Source organism: Pseudochaenichthys georgianus, unplaced genomic scaffold, assembly GCF_902827115.2.
Source record: "Pseudochaenichthys georgianus unplaced genomic scaffold, fPseGeo1.2 scaffold_1690_arrow_ctg1, whole genome shotgun sequence".
In the NCBI taxonomy this organism is placed as follows: Eukaryota; Metazoa; Chordata; class Actinopteri; order Perciformes; family Channichthyidae; genus Pseudochaenichthys; species Pseudochaenichthys georgianus.
The window spans coordinates 9,009-28,963 of NW_027262487.1; the positions used below are offsets into that span (position 1 = coordinate 9,009).

At 44.8% G+C, this 19,955-nt stretch overlaps 1 protein-coding gene across 1 annotated transcript; it reads left to right on the forward strand.

Moving 5' to 3' along the window:
* The first annotated feature begins 229 nt into the window (after nucleotides 1–229).
* Nucleotides 230–15,077, forward strand: LOC117441458 (uncharacterized). The gene is made up of 12 exons (XM_034077543.2): nucleotides 230–286; nucleotides 552–692; nucleotides 4,099–4,141; nucleotides 4,311–4,492; nucleotides 5,949–6,132; nucleotides 7,607–7,719; nucleotides 8,452–8,616; nucleotides 8,855–9,003; nucleotides 9,388–9,562; nucleotides 10,030–10,358; nucleotides 11,133–12,962; nucleotides 13,709–15,077. The coding sequence occupies exons 1-12, from the start codon at nucleotides 230–232 to the stop codon at nucleotides 14,985–14,987; spliced, it is 4,647 nt and encodes a 1,548-aa protein (XP_033933434.2). The 3' UTR covers nucleotides 14,988–15,077.
* The last annotated feature ends 4,878 nt before the right edge of the window (nucleotides 15,078–19,955 follow it).

Consider the following 19,955-nt stretch of genomic DNA (forward strand, 5'->3'; position numbering starts at 1 on the left):
CTGGGTTGTCCTGGGCCCCACGGAGACTCCTACAGGGTAGTTAGGACATGTGTTTGCATTGTCTCTTGTCTCTGGGTTGTCCTGGGCCCCACGCGTGTCTTTGCGTCCGTGCATCCGTCCCACCCTCGTCATGTATCACGTGGTTCAGTGAGTGGATCAAACATTCAGGCTCGTGTTCCTGAAGCTGGGAGATGCTTCTTCCTCTGCGTGTGCTTTGGCTCATTGTGTCATGGAGAGTTCTGAACCTCATGGTGGCGCTAGAGGGGAAATCCAGGTGTTAGCCAAAGTCAGTACGGTTCATCCTCTGGGAAGCAGGAACGTCTCACCCAACGGTTTAGTAGTCCATCCATAGAGATACCAGTCTGGTGGCCTGGCTGGGATGCTCGCTAGGCACACTCGAGAGTGCACGGCCTCTTTGGCACCGAGCTCTTTAGGTGTAGCCCGTTACGAGCCGCAGGGGGTCGGGCTGGCATCGTGTCTTCTTCAGCGTCTCTGAGATATATAAATGTATTATTATTATTATTAGAAATATGTCTAATTTTCATTTTCAGCTTCGTGAGTCCTTCAAGGAGCTGAAGAAGCGCTTCAGTAACCTGAGGTTCAACTATCTGAAGAGGAACGACAGGACGAGGAACACCAAGGCAGCGAGGAACCAGCTGCAGCAGGTGGAGCTGTACGAGGAGAAGCTGCAGGTACACTTTAAAGAGTCCTCAGTGTGTAGTGTCTCTACTTTAAAGAGTCATCTCCTGCTGATGTTCAGGTGTATATCAGTATGTAGTGTCTCTACTTTAAAGAGTCCTCTCCTGCTGATGTTCAGGTGTATATCAGTATGTAGTGTCTCTACTTTAAAGAGTCCTCTCCTGCTGAAGTTCAGGTGTATATCAGTATGTAGTGTCTCTACTTTAAAGAGTCCTCTCCTGCTGATGTTCAGGTGTATATCAGTATGTAGTGTCTCTACTTTAAAGAGTCCTCTCCTGCTGATGTTCAGGTGTATATCAGTATGTAGTGTCTCTACTTTAAAGAGTCCTCTCCTGCTGATGTTCAGGAGTATATCAGTATGTAGTGTCTCTACTTTAAAGAGTCCTCTCCTGCTGATGTTCAGGTGTATATCAGTATGTAGTGTCTCTACTTTAAAGAGTCCTCTCCTGCTGATGTTCAGGTGTATATCAGTATGTAGTGTCTCTACTTTAAAGAGTCCTCTCCTGCTGATGTTCAGGTGTATATCAGTGTGTAGTGTCTCTACTTTAAAGAGTCCTCTCCTGCTGATGTTCAGGTGTATATCAGTGTGTAGTGTCTCTACTTTAAATAGTCCTCTCCTGCTGATGTTCAGGTGTATATCAGTATGTAGTGTCTCTACTTTAAAGAGTCCTCTCCTGCTGATGTTCAGGTGTATATCAGTGTGTAGTGTCTCTACTTTAAAGAGTCCTCTCCTGCTGATGTTCAGGTGTATATCAGTATGTAGTGTCTCTACTTTAAAGAGTCCTCTCCTCTGATGTTCAGGTGTATATCAGTATGTAGTGTCTCTACTTTAAAGAGTCCTCTCCTGCTGATGTTCAGGTGTGTATCAGTATGTAGTGTCTCTACTTTAAAGAGTCCTCTCCTGCTGATGTTCAGGTGTATATCAGTATGTAGTGTCTCTACTTTAAAGAGTCTTCTCCTGCTGATGTTCAGGTGTATATCAGTATGTAGTGTCTCTACTTTAAAGAGTCCTCTCCTGCTGATGTTCAGGTGTATACAAGTGTGTAGTGTCTCTACTTTAAAGAGTCCTCTCCTGCTGATGTTCAGGTGTATATCAGTATGTAGTGTCTCTACTTTAAAGAGTCCTCTCCTGCTGATGTTCAGGTGTATATCAGTATGTAGTGTCTCTACTTTAAAGAGTCCTCTCCTGCTGATGTTCAGGTGTATATCAGTATGTAGTGTCTCTACTTTAAAGAGTCCTCTCCTGCTGATGTTCAGGTGTATATCAGTATGTAGTGTATCTACTTTAAAGAGTCCTCTCCTCTGATGTTCAGGTGTATATCAGTATGTAGTGTCTCTACTTTAAAGAGTCCTCTCCTGCTGATGTTCAGGTGTATATCAGTATGTAGTGTCTCTACTTTAAAGAGTCCTCTCCTGCTGATGTTCAGGTGTATATCAGTATGTAGTGTCTCTACTTTAAAGAGTCCTCTCCTGCTGATGTTCAGGTGTATATCAGTATGTAGTGTATCTACTTTAAAGAGTCCTCTCCTGCTGATGTTCAGGTGTATATCAGCATGTAGTGTCTCTACTTTAAAGAGTCCTCTCCTGCTGAAGTTCAGGTGTATATCAGTATGTAGTGTCTCTACTTTAAAGAGTCCTCTCCTGCTGATGTTCAGGTGTATATCAGTATGTAGTGTCTCTACTTTAAAGAGTCCTCTCCTGCTGATGTTCAGGTGTATATCAGTATGTAGTGTCTCTACTTTAAAGAGTCCTCTCCTGCTGATGTTCAGGTGTATATCAGTATGTAGTGTCTCTACTTTAAAGAGTCCTCTCCTGCTGATGTTCAGGTGTATATCAGTATGTAGTGTCTCTACTTTAAAGAGTCCTCTCCTGCTGATGTTCAGGTGTATATCAGTATGTAGTGTCTCTACTTTAAAGAGTCCTCTCCTGCTGATGTTCAGGTGTATATCAGTATGTAGTGTATCTACTTTAAAGAGTCCTCTCCTGCTGATGTTCAGGTGTATATCAGCATGTAGTGTCTCTACTTTAAAGAGTCCTCTCCTGCTGAAGTTCAGGTGTATATCAGTATGTAGTGTCTCTACTTTAAAGAGTCCTCTCCTGCTGATGTTCAGGTGTATATCAGTATGTAGTGTCTCTACTTTAAAGAGTCCTCTCCTGCTGATGTTCAGGTGTATATCAGTATGTAGTGTCTCTACTTTAAAGAGTCCTCTCCTGCTGATGTTCAGGTGTATATCAGTATGTAGTGTCTCTACTTTAAAGAGTCCTCTCCTGCTGATGTTCAGGTGTATATCAGTATGTAGTGTCTCTACTTTAAAGAGTCCTCTCCTGCTGATGTTCAGGTGTATATCAGTGTGTAGTGTCTCTACTTTAAAGAGTCCTCTCCTCCTGATGTTCAGGAGTATATCAGTATGTAGTGTCTCTACTTTAAAGAGTCCTCTCCTGCTGATGTTCAGGTGTATATCAGTATGTAGTGTCTCTACTTTAAAGAGTCCTCTCCTGCTGATGTTCAGGTGTATATCAGTATGTAGTGTCTCTACTTTAAAGAGTCCTCTCCTGCTGATGTTCAGGTGTATATCAGTGTGTAGTGTCTCTACTTTAAATAGTCCTCTCCTGCTGATGTTCAGGTGTATATCAGTATGTAGTGTCTCTACTTTAAAGAGTCCTCTCCTGCTGATGTTCAGGTGTATATCAGTATGTAGCATCTCTACTTTAAAGAGTCCTCTCCTGCTGATGTTCAGGTGTATAAAAGTGTGTAGTGTCTCTACTTTAAAGAGTCCTCTCCTGCTGATGTTCAGGTGTATATCAGTATGTAGTGTCTCTACTTTAAAGAGTCCTCTCCTGCTGATGTTCAGGTGTATACAAGTGTGTAGTGTCTCTACTTTAAAGAGTCCTCTCCTGCTGATGTTCAGGTGTATATCAGTATGTAGTGTCTCTACTTTAAAGAGTGCTCTCCTGCTGATGTTCAGGTGTATATCAGTATGTAGTGTCTCTACTTTAAAGAGTCCTCTCCTGCTGATGTTCAGGTGTATATCAGTATGTAGTGTCTCTACTTTAAAGAGTCCTCTCCTGCTGATGTTCAGGTGTATATCAGTATGTAGTGACTCTACTTTAAAGAGTCCTCTCCTGCTGATGTTCAGGTGTATATCAGTATGTAGTGTCTCTACTTTAAAGAGTCCTCTCCTGCTGATGTTCAGGTGTATATCAGTGTGTAGTGTCTCTACTTTAAAGAGTCCTCTCCTGCTGATGTTCAGGTGTATATCAGTATGTAGTGTCTCTACTTTAAAGAGTCCTCTCCTGCTGATGTTCAGGTGTATATCAGTGTGTAGTGTCTCTACTTTAAAGAGTCCTCTCCTGCTGATGTTCAGGTGTATATCAGTGTGTAGTGTCTCTACTTTAAAGAGTCCTCTTCTGCTGATGTTCAGTGCCCAGTCTGCTCTGATTGGTTAGCTGGCTGGCTCTCTTGTGATTTGTCATCCAACTTAGAGATGTCCCGCCCCTTTTGAGTGCTAGCCAATAAGAGCGTGTCACCTGATGTAAACAAAGGAGATTCCTGTCTCTTGACGTTTATAATAAATAATAATAACCTAGATTTCTGTCCATCAGGCGCTGAGGAAACGCCTGGGGGGGGGCGACCTCACGTCTGGGGTCAGAGGTCAGGGACGGGGGCGTTGCCAGGGAGACGGAGGATGCGGTGAACGAGCTGCAGAGACAGATGGGCGAGTTAGAGCGAAGTGTGGGGGAACACCAGAAGACTCTGGAGATGACCTGCAGACTGCAGACCGCCATGGAGGAGGTCAGATACCTGGGGTTCATTTCACACACTATGGAGGAGGTCAGATACCTGGGGTTCATTTCACACGCCATGGAGGAGGTCAGATACCAGGGGTTCATTTCACACACTATGGAGGAGGTCAGATACCTGGGGTTCATTTCACACGCCATGGAGGAGGTCAGATACCAGGGGTTCATTTCACACACTATGGAGGAGGTCAGATACCTGGGGTTCATTTCACACACTATGGAGGAGGTCAGATACCTGGGGTTCATTTCACACACCATGGAGGAGGTCAGATACCTGGGGTTCATTTCACACGCCATGGAGGAGGTCAGATACCTGGGGTTCATTTCACACACTATGGAGGAGGTCAGATACCTGGGGTTCATTTCACACACTATGGAGGAGGTCAGATACCTGGGGTTCATTTCACACGCCATGGAGGAGGTCAGATACCTGGGGTTCATTTCACACACTATGGAGGAGGTCAGATACCAGGGGTTCATTTCACACACTATGGAGGAGGTCAGATACCTGGGGTTCATTTCACACACTATGGAGAAGGTCAGATACCTGGGGTTCATTTCACACGCCATGGAGGAGGTCAGATACCTGGGGTTCATTTCACACACTATGGAGGAGGTCAGATATCTGGGGTTCATTTCACACACTATGGAGGAGGTCAGATACCAGGGGTTCATTTCACACACTATGGAGGAGGTCAGATACCTGGGGTTCATTTCACACGCCATGGAGGAGGTCAGATACCTGGGGTTCATTTCACACACTATGGAGGAGGTCAGATACCTGCACACAGGGGTTCATTTCACACACCATGGAGGAGGTCAGATACCTGCACACAGGGGTTCATTTCACACACCATGGAGGAGGTCAGATACCTGGGGTTCATTTCACACACCATGGAGGAGGTCAGATACCAGGGGTTCATTTCACACACCATGGAGGAGGTCAGATACCTGGGGTTCATTTCACACACCATGGAGGAGGTCAGATACCTGCACCCAGGGGTTCATTTCACACACCATGGAGGAGGTCAGATACCAGGGGTTCATTTCACACACTATGGAGGAGGTCAGATACCAGGGGTTCATTTCACACACCATGGAGGAGGTCAGATTCTTTTTAGATAAGTGGAAAGAAAAATCTACATTCTGTTTATTTGACTAACTTCGTTTGTTTCTGTCTGGAGATTTCTCCTGAATTCAGCAAATGTTAGCATTAGCATCATTAGCATCATTAGCATCATTAGCATCATTAGCATCAGTAGCATCATTAGCATCATTAGCATCATTAGCATCATTAGCAGCATTAGCATCATTAGCATCATTAGCATATGTAAACATTTCAGAAAACTTGTAATGTAAAAAATCACCGTGTTCACGTCAGTAACGAAGTGGGGGAGTTTCATGGTGATCTCTGTCAGGTAAATATTTCTCTCCATTCACATTCCCAGTATCAGTTCTGGTGCGATGACGCCGGATCGACCATCGCTCGCGTCGGGAAGTTCTCCTCAGAGTGCCGCAGCACGGAGGCCGTGTCCGTCCTGCATCGACAGTTTGAGAAGTTCGTTTGGCCGACGGTCCCTCAGCAGGAGGAGAGGATCAGTCAGATCACTGAGCTCGCCGTCCGGCTGCACGGTAGAACACACACCTTTATTCTGAAAGGGCACACACACACACCTTTATTCTGAAAGGGCACACACACCTTTATTCTGAAAGGGAACACACACCTTTATTCTGAAAGGGCACACACACCTAAATTCTGAAAGGGCACACACACCTAAATTCGGAAAGGGCACACACACACCTATATTCTGAAAGTGCACACACATCTATATTCTGAAAGGGCACACACACCTTTATTCTGAAAGGGCACACACACCTATATTCTGAAAGGGCACACACACCTTTATTCTGAAAGGGCACACACACCTTTATTCTGAAAGGGTACACACACCTATATTCTGAAAGGGCACACACACGTTTATTCTGAAAGGGCACACACACCTATATTCTGAAAGGGCACACACACCTTTATTTTGAAAGGGCACACACACCTATATTCTGAAAGGGCACACACACCTTTATTCTGAAAGAGCACACACACCTATATTCTGAAAGGGCACACACACCTATTATCTGAAAGGGCACACACACCTTTATTCTGAAAGGGCACACACACCTTTATTCTGAAAGGGCACACACACCTTTATTCTGAAAGGGCACACACACCTTTATTCTGAAAGGGCACACACACACCTATATTCTGAAAGGGCACACACACCTTTATTCTGAAAGGGCACACACACCTATATTCTGAAAGGGCACACACACCTATATTCTGAAAGGGTACACACACCTATATTCTGAAAGGGTACACACACCTATATTCTGAAAGGGCACACACACCTATATTCTGAAAGGGCACACACACCTTTATTCTGAAAGGGCACACACCCCTATATTCTGAAAGGGCACACACACCTTTATTCTGAAAGGGCACACACACCTATATTCTGAAAGGGCACACACACCTTTATTCTGAAAGGGCACACACACCTATATTCTGAAAGGGCACACACACCTATATTCTGAAAGGGCACACACACCTGGGATCGTGAGTACCTCCATTACGTAACCCAATGAAACCCACTGATCACATGGTGCCAAAGCGTGTTGAGGTGCTTAGTGTCAACAGTTCTGCGTTGAAATGTGTGAGAAAGAACTTAGGTAGGTTTTTACATATGATTGCATAGAAATACAAATATCTGGTGGATATATGAAGTAAAGTATTTAAAAAAATGTAAGTACATCATAAATGATCATTGAAGAAGAATACATAGGACAATAGTATCAACAATAGGAGATGATAAAACATGTTCTCTCTTCCTACAGGTGCTATGTACTTAGATATTCTGTAATGTATCCCCCTTTTAACAACTGTGTGTGTCTGTGTGGTGTGTGTGTGTGTGTGTGTGTGGGGTGTGTGTGTGTTGTGTGTGTGTGTGTGTGTTTGTGTGTGTGTGTGTGTGTGTGTGTGTGGTGTGTGTTGTGTGTGTGTCTGTGTGTGTGTGTGTGTGTGTGTGTGTGTTGTGTGTGTGTGTGTGTGTAGGGGTGGAGGAGGGGCGGCGCTACACAGAGAAGACGGTCAGTAAGCACTCTGAGATGGTGGAGTCCATCAGGGCGCTGAGCGACGGGCTCCTGGCGCTGGAGGCCAGACTGAGGGTAACACGAGGCTGCACGATATATTATATTCACGTCACATTCAGTTCTGGGGCGATCCCCACAGCAGCACTTTGGGGTGAAGCGTCTCAGGGACACACCGACATGCTGACTGCAGTGGGACTCGAACCCCCTGATTCGAAGTCCAGCACTCTATCCACTGAGCCACAGCCTCCACTACAACTAAAGGACTTTACTGTATTATTCACTCTGACATCAAACAGATCCCACACACCCCCCTGAAACACCTCCATTGGACTCCTTGGTTACTCCAGGAACATAGTGACATCACTACGTGCATCCACGCTGCAACAATACTTGGAAATTAACATAAAAGTATAATTAGCTAAATATTCTTTAGGTATTCATTGTTAAAGTACCCAGTGCAAACAATCTAAAGCACCCAAAAACACTTATATTAAAAATGATCGAACGTACGGATGCTAATTTATATTTTCTCAATCTGCTAATTGAATAACGATCTAATCGCCCAGCGTTCCTCAATAAGCAGTTAGCTAATTTAATGAATAACAAAACACCATATTATTTTCTTTATGAAAACATCTGAATTACTAAAGTAAGTACACTTGAGTAAATGTACTTTCCACCACTAAAGCACAGTACATATTAACATACTTCTACATGTAAAACATAAAGGGGAATAATACTGATTGGTTCCACATTAAGTCATTCTGTAAGATAACCCTTTCCGTTTATCGCACACTGACATCACAGATGGAGAGTCTGAAAAACCAGCAGGACGATGGACAGAAGGAGGAAGAGGAAGACAAAGATGAAGACGAAGAGACAAAGAAAGAGAAGTCATTGAAGGGAAACAGGAGGAAGAGGAAGAAGAAGGAGCAGACAGATAACCGCCGCTCACAGGAGGCGTCGGACATGGTAAACATAATCACCCACACATGTATTAAACATGCGATAAACAGAATGTACACACTAATGCAGTGAATACAATCAGACGGCTACGTTCAGGGCAGGCATGACATATGTATGGTAATTATCCAGAACACTGGCGCAGGTATGAAGTACCTTTAGGACTCATTGCTCTTGTTTTGATTAAAACGCCACCTGTCAATCTGCTGTCAAAATGACGGCTGTGACGTCTCCTAAATGTTTACAGCACGAGCTAAAGGAGACCGGCCACACCCCCGAACTGACCGCCGAGCATGATGGGAAGGAGGTTCCAGTGAAGAGGCAGATCGCAGCCAATCGGAAGCCTCCGTTACGAAAGAGCTGCAGTCTGGATGCAGAGAGACAGACGGAGAGCAGGTACGCAAAAAACCCACGCAATACATTTACAGTTTCTTTATCAAAAGATGAAGAGATATTTTCAAAAAAGCTCAGAAAGAAAGACTTAAATGTTGTTTCAAAAGTACAACATTGAACAGCAAATATATATTTTGAAATAGCTTTAGATAAAAAGGAAGTGATATGGTGTCCCCCAGGGATCCGTTTCAGTTCCTCTTTGGTTTTCATTTTAGGAAGAATTATGATAATTTATGTGCAAGTAGAAAACATTTAATAATTCCTCACGACTCACCATGATATACAAATATGTGAAATCAAATTGAAATGTAAATAACACACATTATTAAACGTGTCTGTTTGCATCCCTGAACTGTAGAAATAAAGATTGATGTTGCTTTCCTTTAGGGCCACCTCCTCATACTGTTCCACCCACACCTTCAACTTCCCCTGCTCCCCATTGGATACCAACCGACGAGTCCACAACATACACAACCAATCACAGCCTGCCGCCACGGAGGCCACGCCCTCACCCTCTGTGACTGGCCCATCATTTTCTGACATCCAGAGGGAATTCGGGAAGGTCATTTGAAATGTGGTGTCCCACAGGGATCATATTTAGATCCTCCTTCATTTTCCATCTAATGAAAAATTATATTTATGAAAACAGATTTATGTTTGAACACATACATAGATGATATTCAAACACACAAAGATGTTTCCTTGGGTTATATTTAAGATTTGAGGGTGGTAAAACTAGCCTGAAATCTAATCACGAGAAAGAAGTCTCTGCTGTTTGATGTTGACACTGTTTGAAACCCATGTTTTGGTATGCTACTAATAGTATTACTGTTTATTAGTAATTTATATTTTTCAAATGATTGTCTGTTTTATTGCTCGACTTCTCTTTATTCTATTGTTAGCTTAGCTTCAATGCTAGCCACTTCAGTGAGTGAATTTGAGAAAGGGTACACACTATAAATGAAGTCAAGTCATATATTTATCGGACAAAGACACTTGCTAAATGCACAAATACTGTTATTTACCCAGGATGCATCAAGAGGCAGCCTGTCGGAGGCGGAGCTTCACGACGTGATGATGGAAGATTCTCTCTCCAATGACGAGTACGATTGTGCGTCACCTGACGACATGTCCCTGCCGCCACTGGCAGAGACTCCAGAGTCCATCATGATTCAATCAGACGTTGAGGAGGGCTACTGTTTCAGTTCCCACAGCGTCCACACTAACCAGTACAGCCGCCAGTCAGAGGGCAGCGGCACTGGTACTGGTTCTGGTTCTGGTGCAGTCCGACAACACAGACAGTCCAGCCGGACAGACAGCTGTCCAACTCCTCCAACCAGCCGTCACAGCAGCTCTAGGTCTGTATTAGTTTCATTCTCAGGAAATATCAAGAATCCTTTGTGTTCCCAACAAGACATCTTTTACTCATAGAACAAAATGTGAAAATCTCTTTAACTTGTGATGAACAGAAAACCCAACCACAAACACATCGGCTTCGTCATGAGGGTACAGAAAGGGCAAACATGCGGACTCGTTCCTGGGTTTTGGGACTCATTCCAGCAGCTCTATGGTGGTGTAGGACAGGTGTAGGACAGGTGTAGGGTATAGGACAGGTGTAGGACAGGTGTAGGGTGTAGGACAGGTGTAGGACAGGTGTAGGACAGGTGTAGGGTATAGGACAGGTGTAGGACAGGTGTAGGGTGTAGGACAGGTGTAGGACAGGTGTAGGGTGTAGGACAGGTGTAGGACAGGTGTAGGGTGTAGGACAGGTGTAGGACAGGTGTAGGACAGGTGTAGGACAGGTATAGGACAGGTGTAGGGTATAGGACAGGTGTAGGACAGGTGTAGGGCAGGTGTAGGACAGGTGTAGGACAGGTGTAGGACAGGTGTAGGACAGGTGTAGGACAGGTGTAGGGCAGGTGTAGGACAGGTGTAGGACAGGTGTAGGGCAGGTGTAGGACAGGTGTAGGACAGGTGTAGGACAGGTGTAGGGCAGGTGTAGGACAGGTATAGGACAGGTGTAGGACAGGTGTAGGACAGGTGTAGGACAGGCCGCATGTCACCAAAGTCCCAGTCTACATCTGAACAATACAAATGTGTTGGTATGAGTTTGATCCCGTTTTGTGTTACAGGTTCAGATCAGAGTCCAGCTCGTTTGTGCAGAGTCCATTAACAGTTCCTGCTGCCACCCTGTTCACCAGCACCCTGTGCAGCATCCTGAAGACTAAAAAGACCAGCACTGCCAACGTCTGTCTGGGCGGCCCTGAACCGAGCTTCCCCTCAGTATCCAACCCTCTCGACAAGGGTAACTCTTCAGACAGCTGTTCCAAGAAAGACAATGAAGTCCCCGATAAGAGGAGCCCCTCAAAAACTGAACCAGTACTAAAGGAGCATGTGAGTCAGTACAACCAGCCTCAAAGGAGAACAGCTTCCCCGAGTATGATCACCCAAAATGATGGAACCCTGCAGACTGATCCCCAGGTTGCAGAACTCAACCACATCCCTGCTAAGCTCCCTGAGGCTTGTAAGGGTCCAGACCCTGATTGCCACAAAGACAAAACCCCTTCCCAAGAAACTAGGTTCCTCAAAATCAGCACTACTTTCCCTCAAATCAGAACCTTCATTTGTCAAAAGAGCCGTTTGTTACAGTCTTTTCCGGACACTGTCGACGCAGTCTCCAAACAACAAAGGGACCGTTCACCCTTTGTTGAACCTTCGGACAGTCATTGCACCTTGACACAGTCTAGCTGCAATCTCAGGCCTCAGCAAGAACAGTTCAAGAGCTTGCCTGTAATCGATCCGGACAAAGCGTTTGCTCTTAGCTCCAGCCTCCCTCTTCTCCACCAAGACAGACTCCAAGACACTGGAATCCTTCAGTCCTGTAAGACTGGCCTCCACACCAACACAACCCTCCCTCAAAACAGCAATCTCTCAGTGTCGTCCCTGGACTCTGGGAGTGGCCTTGATCAGGATGTACCTTCCTCCCAAACCAGCAAAGAAGGATCCTCCATGTCTGCAAACAGCAAACAAACGGTATACTGCCAGTCCTCATCTTTAAAGAGTCATACCTTGAAACAGTCGAGTAGCAATCTCAGGTCTCAGCAAGAACAGTTCAAGAGCTTGCCTGTAATCGATCCGGACAAAGCGTTTGCTCATAGCTCCAGCCTCCCTCTTCTCCACCAAGACAGACTCCAAGACACTGGAATCCTTCAGTCCTGTAAGACTGGCCTCCACACCAACACAACCCTCCCTCAAAACAGCAATCTGTCAGTGTCGTCCTTGGACTCTGGGAGTGGCCTTGATCAGGGTTTACCTTCCTCAAGAGCCAGCAAAGGCTCCATGCCCCAAAGCAGCAACACTGTCAAAGATACTGTGTACTGCCAGCCTTCCCCTTCAAGCAGTCATTGCACCTTGACACAAGTTAGCAGCAAACTCAGGTCCCAGAAAGAAAGCACCGTATCCCAGGGTGGTTCAGGTGCACCTGAGGTCCATGCCTCCACTCTCCCTGAGCCAAACAGCATCAGCAATACATTCAGCAACAAGCACCAGACAGTCTACTCCCTCCATGAGCCCTTGACCTCCAGCTGTACCCAGCAGTGTGTGCATGGCCCTGGCATAACCCCCGCTGCTCCTCCTCTTCCTCAGCCTGAACCACAAGCTTTGGCTCATCTGCATGTCACCCCCCTTTCCTCTCCACCCCATCTACTAACGCCAGACCACGACCCAACCATTTGTCAGCCAACGGCCATCCGCGAGGAGATCAGGCGTACTCCTCAGATCCAGGGGCCTTCCCTTCCTGCGCCCGTTCCCCAGGCCCAGGCAGAGTCTCTTCCCCAGGGAAAAGCCTCTCACCCGGGCCCTCCCTGCTTCACCAGGCCTCTCTCTAGAGCCACCGTCATGGAGGGCTCTCCGGTGACTCTAGAGGTGGAGGTGATGGCACTCCCCGAGCCCACGCTGACCTGGTGGGTAGCAAATAACCAGCTCCACAATAACACACATGATTAACTACACAACTCACCTCGAGGCACCTCATATTTCTAATCAAGAGGCAATGTCCCTGACAGATTGCCATTAGGTCATGTTGTGTTTTCTTTACTGAACACGCACAGTTATAGTCCTTGTAAAAACAAAACAAATATCTAGAGCTGAAACGGATTGTGTTTTTGTGCCGTTGTGGTATGGTATCGTATCATCGTATTCATATTTCTAAAGTATTCTTTTGAGTTCTCTGAAAGAAAAATGAATCGGAACAATTCCATTTTTTTTCTCAGAATTCCGATTTTTTTTCTTTCTCAAAACCGTTTTTTGGAGTTTCGACAAGAAAGTCCGAATTATTATCATTATTCTTTTCATCTAAACAAATGTAAACGTATTCCCACACCGTGCGGGATTCACACCGAACCTTGACTCCTGCATAAAATAACGTAACAGCCTAATTAATAACCGATTAACACGAGTGTGCTCGTTAACTGTGTGTTCCCTGAGTCCTGTAAGAGCTTATTCTGTTTGTGTGCAGTTACTACATAAATACATTAATTACAATATGGTATCATCTTAACACTTCACTTCTCTAGCCCCTCACATCATTCACTATGTCCTCAACTCTCTGGTGGCGCAGTCCGGCAGATATTCATAGTAACAGATCTCATCATGAGGCCCAGAGTGAGGCTGTATGCTGTCTGACTTCCTGTCATCATGGTCGCTTCAGGTGCAAAGAGGAAGAGGCCACCGCGGGGATTTCCTGCGAGAACGGGAAGCACTTCCTGTTTGTCCCGGAGGCGTCGCACTCAGATGGGGTTCAGGACCAGACCGTCAGCAGCAGTGATGAGTCCTGGGTTCAGGACCAGATGGTCAGCAGCAGTGAAGAGTCCTGGGTTCAGGACCAGATCGTCAGCAGCAGTGATAAGTCCTGGGTTCAGGACCAGATCGTCAGCAGCAGTGATGAGTCCTGGGTTCAGGACCAGATCGTCAGCAGCAGTGAAGAGTCCTGGGTTCAGGACCAGATGGTCAGCAGCAGTGATGAGTCCTGGGTTCAGGACCAGACCGTCAGCAGCAGTGATGAGTCCTGGGTTCAGGACCAGATCGTCAGCAGCAGTGAAGAGTCCTGGGTTCAGGACCAGATGGTCAGCAGCAGTGATAGGTCCTGGGTTCAGGACCAGACCGTCAGCAGCAGTGATGAGTCCTGGGTTCAGGACCAGATCGTCAGCAGCAGTGAAGAGTCCTGGGTTCAGGACCAGATCGTCAGCAGCAGTGAAGAGTCCTGGGTTCAGGACCAGATCGTCAGCAGCAGTGATAAGTCCTGGGTTCAGGACCAGATCGTCAGCAGCAGTGATAAGTCCTGGGTTCAGGACCAGATGGTCAGCAGCAGTGATAAGTCCTGGGTTCAGGACCAGATGGTCAGCAGCAGTGATAGGTCCTGGGTTCAGGACCAGATGGTCAGCAGCAGTGATAGGTCCTGGGTTCAGGACCAGATCGTCAGCAGCAGTGATAAGTCCTGGGTTCAGGACCAGATCGTCAGCAGCAGTGATAGGTCCTGGGTTCAGGACCAGATCGTCAGCAGCAGTGATAGGTCCTGGGTTCAGGACCAGATCGTCAGCAGCAGTGATAAGTCCTGGGTTCAGGACCAGATCGTCAGCAGCAGTGATAGGTCCTGGGTTCAGGACCAGATCGTCAGCAGCAGTGAAGAGTCCTGGGTTCAGGACCAGATGGTCAGCAGCAGTGATAGGTCCTGGGTTCAGGACCAGACCGTCAGCAGCAGTGATAAGTCCTGGGTTCAGGACCAGATGGTCAGCAGCAGTGATAGGTCCTGGGTTCAGGACCAGATCGTCAGCAGCAGTGATAGGTCCTGGGTTCAGGACCAGATGGTCAGCAGCAGTGAAGATTTGTGGCTGGTGTCTGAAGTCTTCCACGTCCTCGCTGTGGACTGGCAGTCCTGGTTGGGGACCCTGTGCGTCCTGCTGTGGCTGCTCTACCTGGTTCTACTTTAACATCTGTTTTCCACTGCGGGAACAGAACGACTTTCAAAACCTGAACTTCTCAAAAGGCGTTTCCCTCTCCTGTAGTGTGTTGTATAGAGGACTCTTTAAAGTAGAGACACTACATACTGATATACACCTGAACATCAGCAGGAGAGGACTCTTTAAAGTAGAGACACTACATACTGATATACACCTGAACATCAGCAGGAGAGAACTCTTTAAAGTAGAGACACTACATACTGATATACACCTGAACATCATCAGGAGAGGACTCTTTAAAGTAGAGACACTACACACTGATATACACCTGAACATCAGCAGGAGAGGACTCTTTAAAGTAGAAACACTACATACTGATATACACCTGAACATCAGCAGGAGAGAACTCTTTAAAGTAGAAACACCACATACTGAAATACACCTGAACATCAGCAGGAGAGGACTCTTTAAAGTAGAGACACTACATACTGATATACACCTGAACATCAGCAGGAGAGGACTCTTTAAAGTAGAGACACTACATACTGATATACACCTGAGCATCATCAGGAGAGGACTCTTTAAAGTACAGACACTACATACTGATATACACCTGAGCATCATCAGGAGAGGACTCTTTAAAGTAGAGACACTACATACTGATATACACCTGAACATCAGCAGGAGAGGACTCTTTAAAGTAGAGACACTACATACTGATATACACCTGAACATCAGCAGGAGAGGACTCTTTAAAGTACAGACACTACATACTGATATACACCTGAGCATCATCAGGAGAGGACTCTTTAAAGTAGAGACACTACATACTGATATACACCTGAACATCAGCAGGAGAGGACTCTTTAAAGTAGAGACACTACATACTGATATACACCTGAGCATCATCAGGAGAGGACTCTTTAAAGTACAGACACTACATACTGATATACACCTGAGCATCATCAGGAGAGGACTCTTTAAAGTAGAGACACTACATACTGATATACACCTGAACATCAGCAGGAGAGGACTCTTTAAAGTAGAGACACTACATACTGATATACACCTGAACATCAGCAGGAGAGGACTCTTTAAAGTACAGACACTACATACTGATATACACCTGAGCATCATCAGGAGAGGACTCTTTAAAGTAGAGACACTACATACTGATATACACCTGAACATCAGCAGGAGAGGACTCTTTAAAGTAGAGACACTACATACTGATATACACCTGAACATCAGCAGGAGAGGACTCTTTAAAGTAGAGACACTACATACTGATATACACCTGAACATCAGCAGGAGAGGACTCTTTAAAGTAGAGACACTACATACTGATATACACCTGAACATCAGCAGGAGAGGACTCTTTAAAGTAGAGACACTACATACTGATATACACCTGAACATCAGCAGGAGAGGACTCTTTAAAGTAGAGACACTACATACTGATATACACCTGAACACCAGGAGAGGACTCTTTAAAGTAGAGACACTACACACTGATATACACCTGAACATCAGCAGGAGAGGACTCTTTAAAGTAGAGACACTACACACTGATATACACTTGAACATCAGCAGGAGAGGACTCTTTAAAGTAGAGACACTACATACTGATATACACCTGAACACCAGGAGAGGACTCTTTAAAGTAGAGACACTACATACTGATATACACCTGATCATCAGCAGGAGAGGACTCTTTAAAGTAGAGACACTACACACTGATATACACCTGAACACCAGCAGGAGAGGACTCTTTAAAGTAGAGACACTACATACTGATATACACCTGAACATCAGCAGGAGAGGACTCTTTAAAGTAGAGACACTACATACTGATATACACCTGAACATCAGCAGGAGAGGACTCTTTAAAGTAGAGACACTACATACTGATATACACCTGAACATCAGCAGGAGAGGACTCTTTAAAGTAGAGACACCACATACTGATATACACCTGAACATCAGCAGGAGAGGACTCTTTAAAGTAGAGACACCACATACTGATATACACCTGAACATCAGCAGGAGAGTACTCTTTAAAGTAGAGACACCACATACTGATATACACCTGAACATCAGCAGGAGAGTACTCTTTAAAGTAGAGACACTACATACTGATATACACCTGAACACCAGCAGAGAGGACTCTTTAAAGCAGAGACATTGTGTCAAAGGGTTGTGTGGAGAAGACACTGATTTACAGATGAATACATGGTGAATAGGTTTATTCCACATGGCCTCAGAGGCTTCCGGGTGCTTGGGAACCGGAGGGTCGCTGGTTCAAGTCCCCGATCAACGAGCTCTTCCTTAATGACTCAAATTAAAATGCCTTGGCTTTGGTCTATAATTAGACACATGTTTCAGGTGATTCTAATTGGTCTAAAAGGTTCAGCTGGTCTCAAACTGAGGGACGGAGTGAAAGATGATATTTCCTTTCAGTTTCTCTCCAGTCTAAAGTCAGCTGTCAGAATGTCTTCAAGTCAGCTCCGTCATATCTGAGCGAAGGCAGACATGTGGTTCACGTCTCCTTCTGGTTCAGTTCCTTTCATCTCTTGCTTTCTCACAGGATGTGTTTGTTGAAAATAAAAACATAAATCAGTCTTTTTGTTATTTCATCATTCAACAGGTTTTAACGGCAAATAACGTCGTATCTCATACATCAGGTGAACGTATCTCATACATCAGGTGAACGTATCTCATACATCAGGTGAACGTATCTCATACATCAGGTGAACGTATCTCATACATCAGGTGAACGTATCTCATACATCAGGTGAACGTATCTCATACATCAGGTGAACGTATCTCATAAATCAGGTGAACGTATCTCATACATCAGGTGAACGTATCTCATACATCAGGTGAACGTATCTCATACATCAGGTGAACGTATCTCATAAATCAGGTGAACGTATCTCATACATCAGGTGAACGTATCTCATACATCAGGTGAACGTATCTCATACATCAGGTGAACGTATCTCATACATCAGGTGAACGTATCTCATACATCAGGTGAACGTATCTCATACATCAGGTGAACGTATCTCATACATCAGGTGAACGTATCTCATACATCAGGTGAACGTATCTCATACATCAGGTGAACGTATCTCATACATCAGGTGAACGTATCTCATAAATCAGGTGAACGTATCTCATACATCAGGTGAACGTATCTCATACATCAGGTGAACGTATCTCATAAATCAGGTGAACGTATCTCATACATCAGGTGAACGTATCTCATACATCAGGTGAACGTATCTCATACATCAGGTGAACGTATCTCATACATCAGGTGAACGTATCTCATACATCAGGTGAACGTATCTCATACATCAGGTGAACGTATCTCATACATCAGGTGAACGTATCTCATACATCAGGTGAACGTATCTCATAAATCAGGTGAACGAGGGAACGTTGAGCAGAAGCTACAACGATTTGAACATGAAAACTATTGAAAACATTTCCAGTTTGCGAGAGCTTTTATTTTGAAAGTTCAAAGTAATGTAATGTAAAAGTAGAAGTATTCAGATCTTGTTCTTGAGTACAAGTAGAAGTACTCAGGTCTTGTAGTAAAAGTAGAAGTACTCAGATCTTGTACTTAGTAAAAGTAGAAGTACTCAGATCTTGTACTTGAGTAAAAGTAGAAGTACTCAGGTCTTGTAGTAAAAGTAGAAGTACTCAGATCTTGTACTTAGTAAAAGTAGAAGTACTCAGATCTTGTACTTGAGTAAAAGTAGAAGTACTCAGGTCTTGTAGTAAAAGTAGAAGTACTCAGATCTTGTACTTAGTAAAAGTAGAAGTACTCAGATCTTGTACTTGAGTAAAAGTAGAAGTACTCAGATCTTGTACTTGAGTAAAAGTAGAAGTACTCAGATCTAGTACTTGAGTAAAAGTAGAAGTACTCAGATCTTGTACTTGAGTAAAAGTAGAAGTACTCAGATCTAGTACTTGAGTAAAAGTAGAAGTACTCAGATCTTGTACTTGAGTAAAAGTAGAAGTACTCAGATCTTGTACTTGAGTAAAAGTAGAAGTACTCAGATCTAGTACTTGAGTAAAAGTAGAAGTACTCAGATCTTGTACTTGAGTAAAAGTAGAAGTACTCAGAACTTGTAATTGAGTACAAGTAGAAGTACTCAGATCTAGTACTTGAGTAAAAGTAGAAGTACTCAGATCTAGTACTTGAGTAAAAGTAGAAGTACTCAGAACTTGTAATTGAGTACAAGTAGAAGTACTCAGATCTAGTACTTGAGTAAAAGTAAAAGTACTCAGAACTTGTAATTGAGTACAAGTAGAAGTACTCAGATCTAGTACTTGAGTAAAAGTAGAAGTACTCAGATCTAGTACTTGAGTAATAGTAGAAGTACCAGAATGTAGGAATACCCTCTCACAGTAAAAGTCCTCATTCAAAATGTCCCTCAAGTGAAAGTAGAAAGTATTCTCATCTAAATATAGTGACAGACAGTGAAAGTAGTCGTTGTGCAGATCGGTCCATTCAGAATAATATATATATATTTAATGATTGATCGTGGAAGTGAAAGCTGGTGAAGGTGGGGGCCACGTGGACGAGACCAAGATGGCAGCCTAGCTGGGAGGCCCCCGAGAACCACACATCACTTAATACAGAACCCCTCACCGAACACAATCAGCTTTGATATGTCCAACCCTCCTGCCACCAAGGCTTGGCATCAACGCCTTCCGTGGATTCCAACGATTCCAACAAACCCCTGCAAACTCAACGGCAAGATGCGTCTCTTCTCAGCGCCACCAGACGCCGGAGAGTTCTCCAAAGCATCCAACAGTAGCCTCTGGTGTGTGTGGGCATCACACGGCCACGATGCGTCGGAAGATACCAGGCATTGTGAGTTGAGTTGCAAACATTGGCATTGTCTTTATACGTGTGTGTGTGTGTGTGTGTGTGTCTGTGTGTGTGTGTGTGTCTGTGTGTGTGTGTGTGTGTGCGTGCGT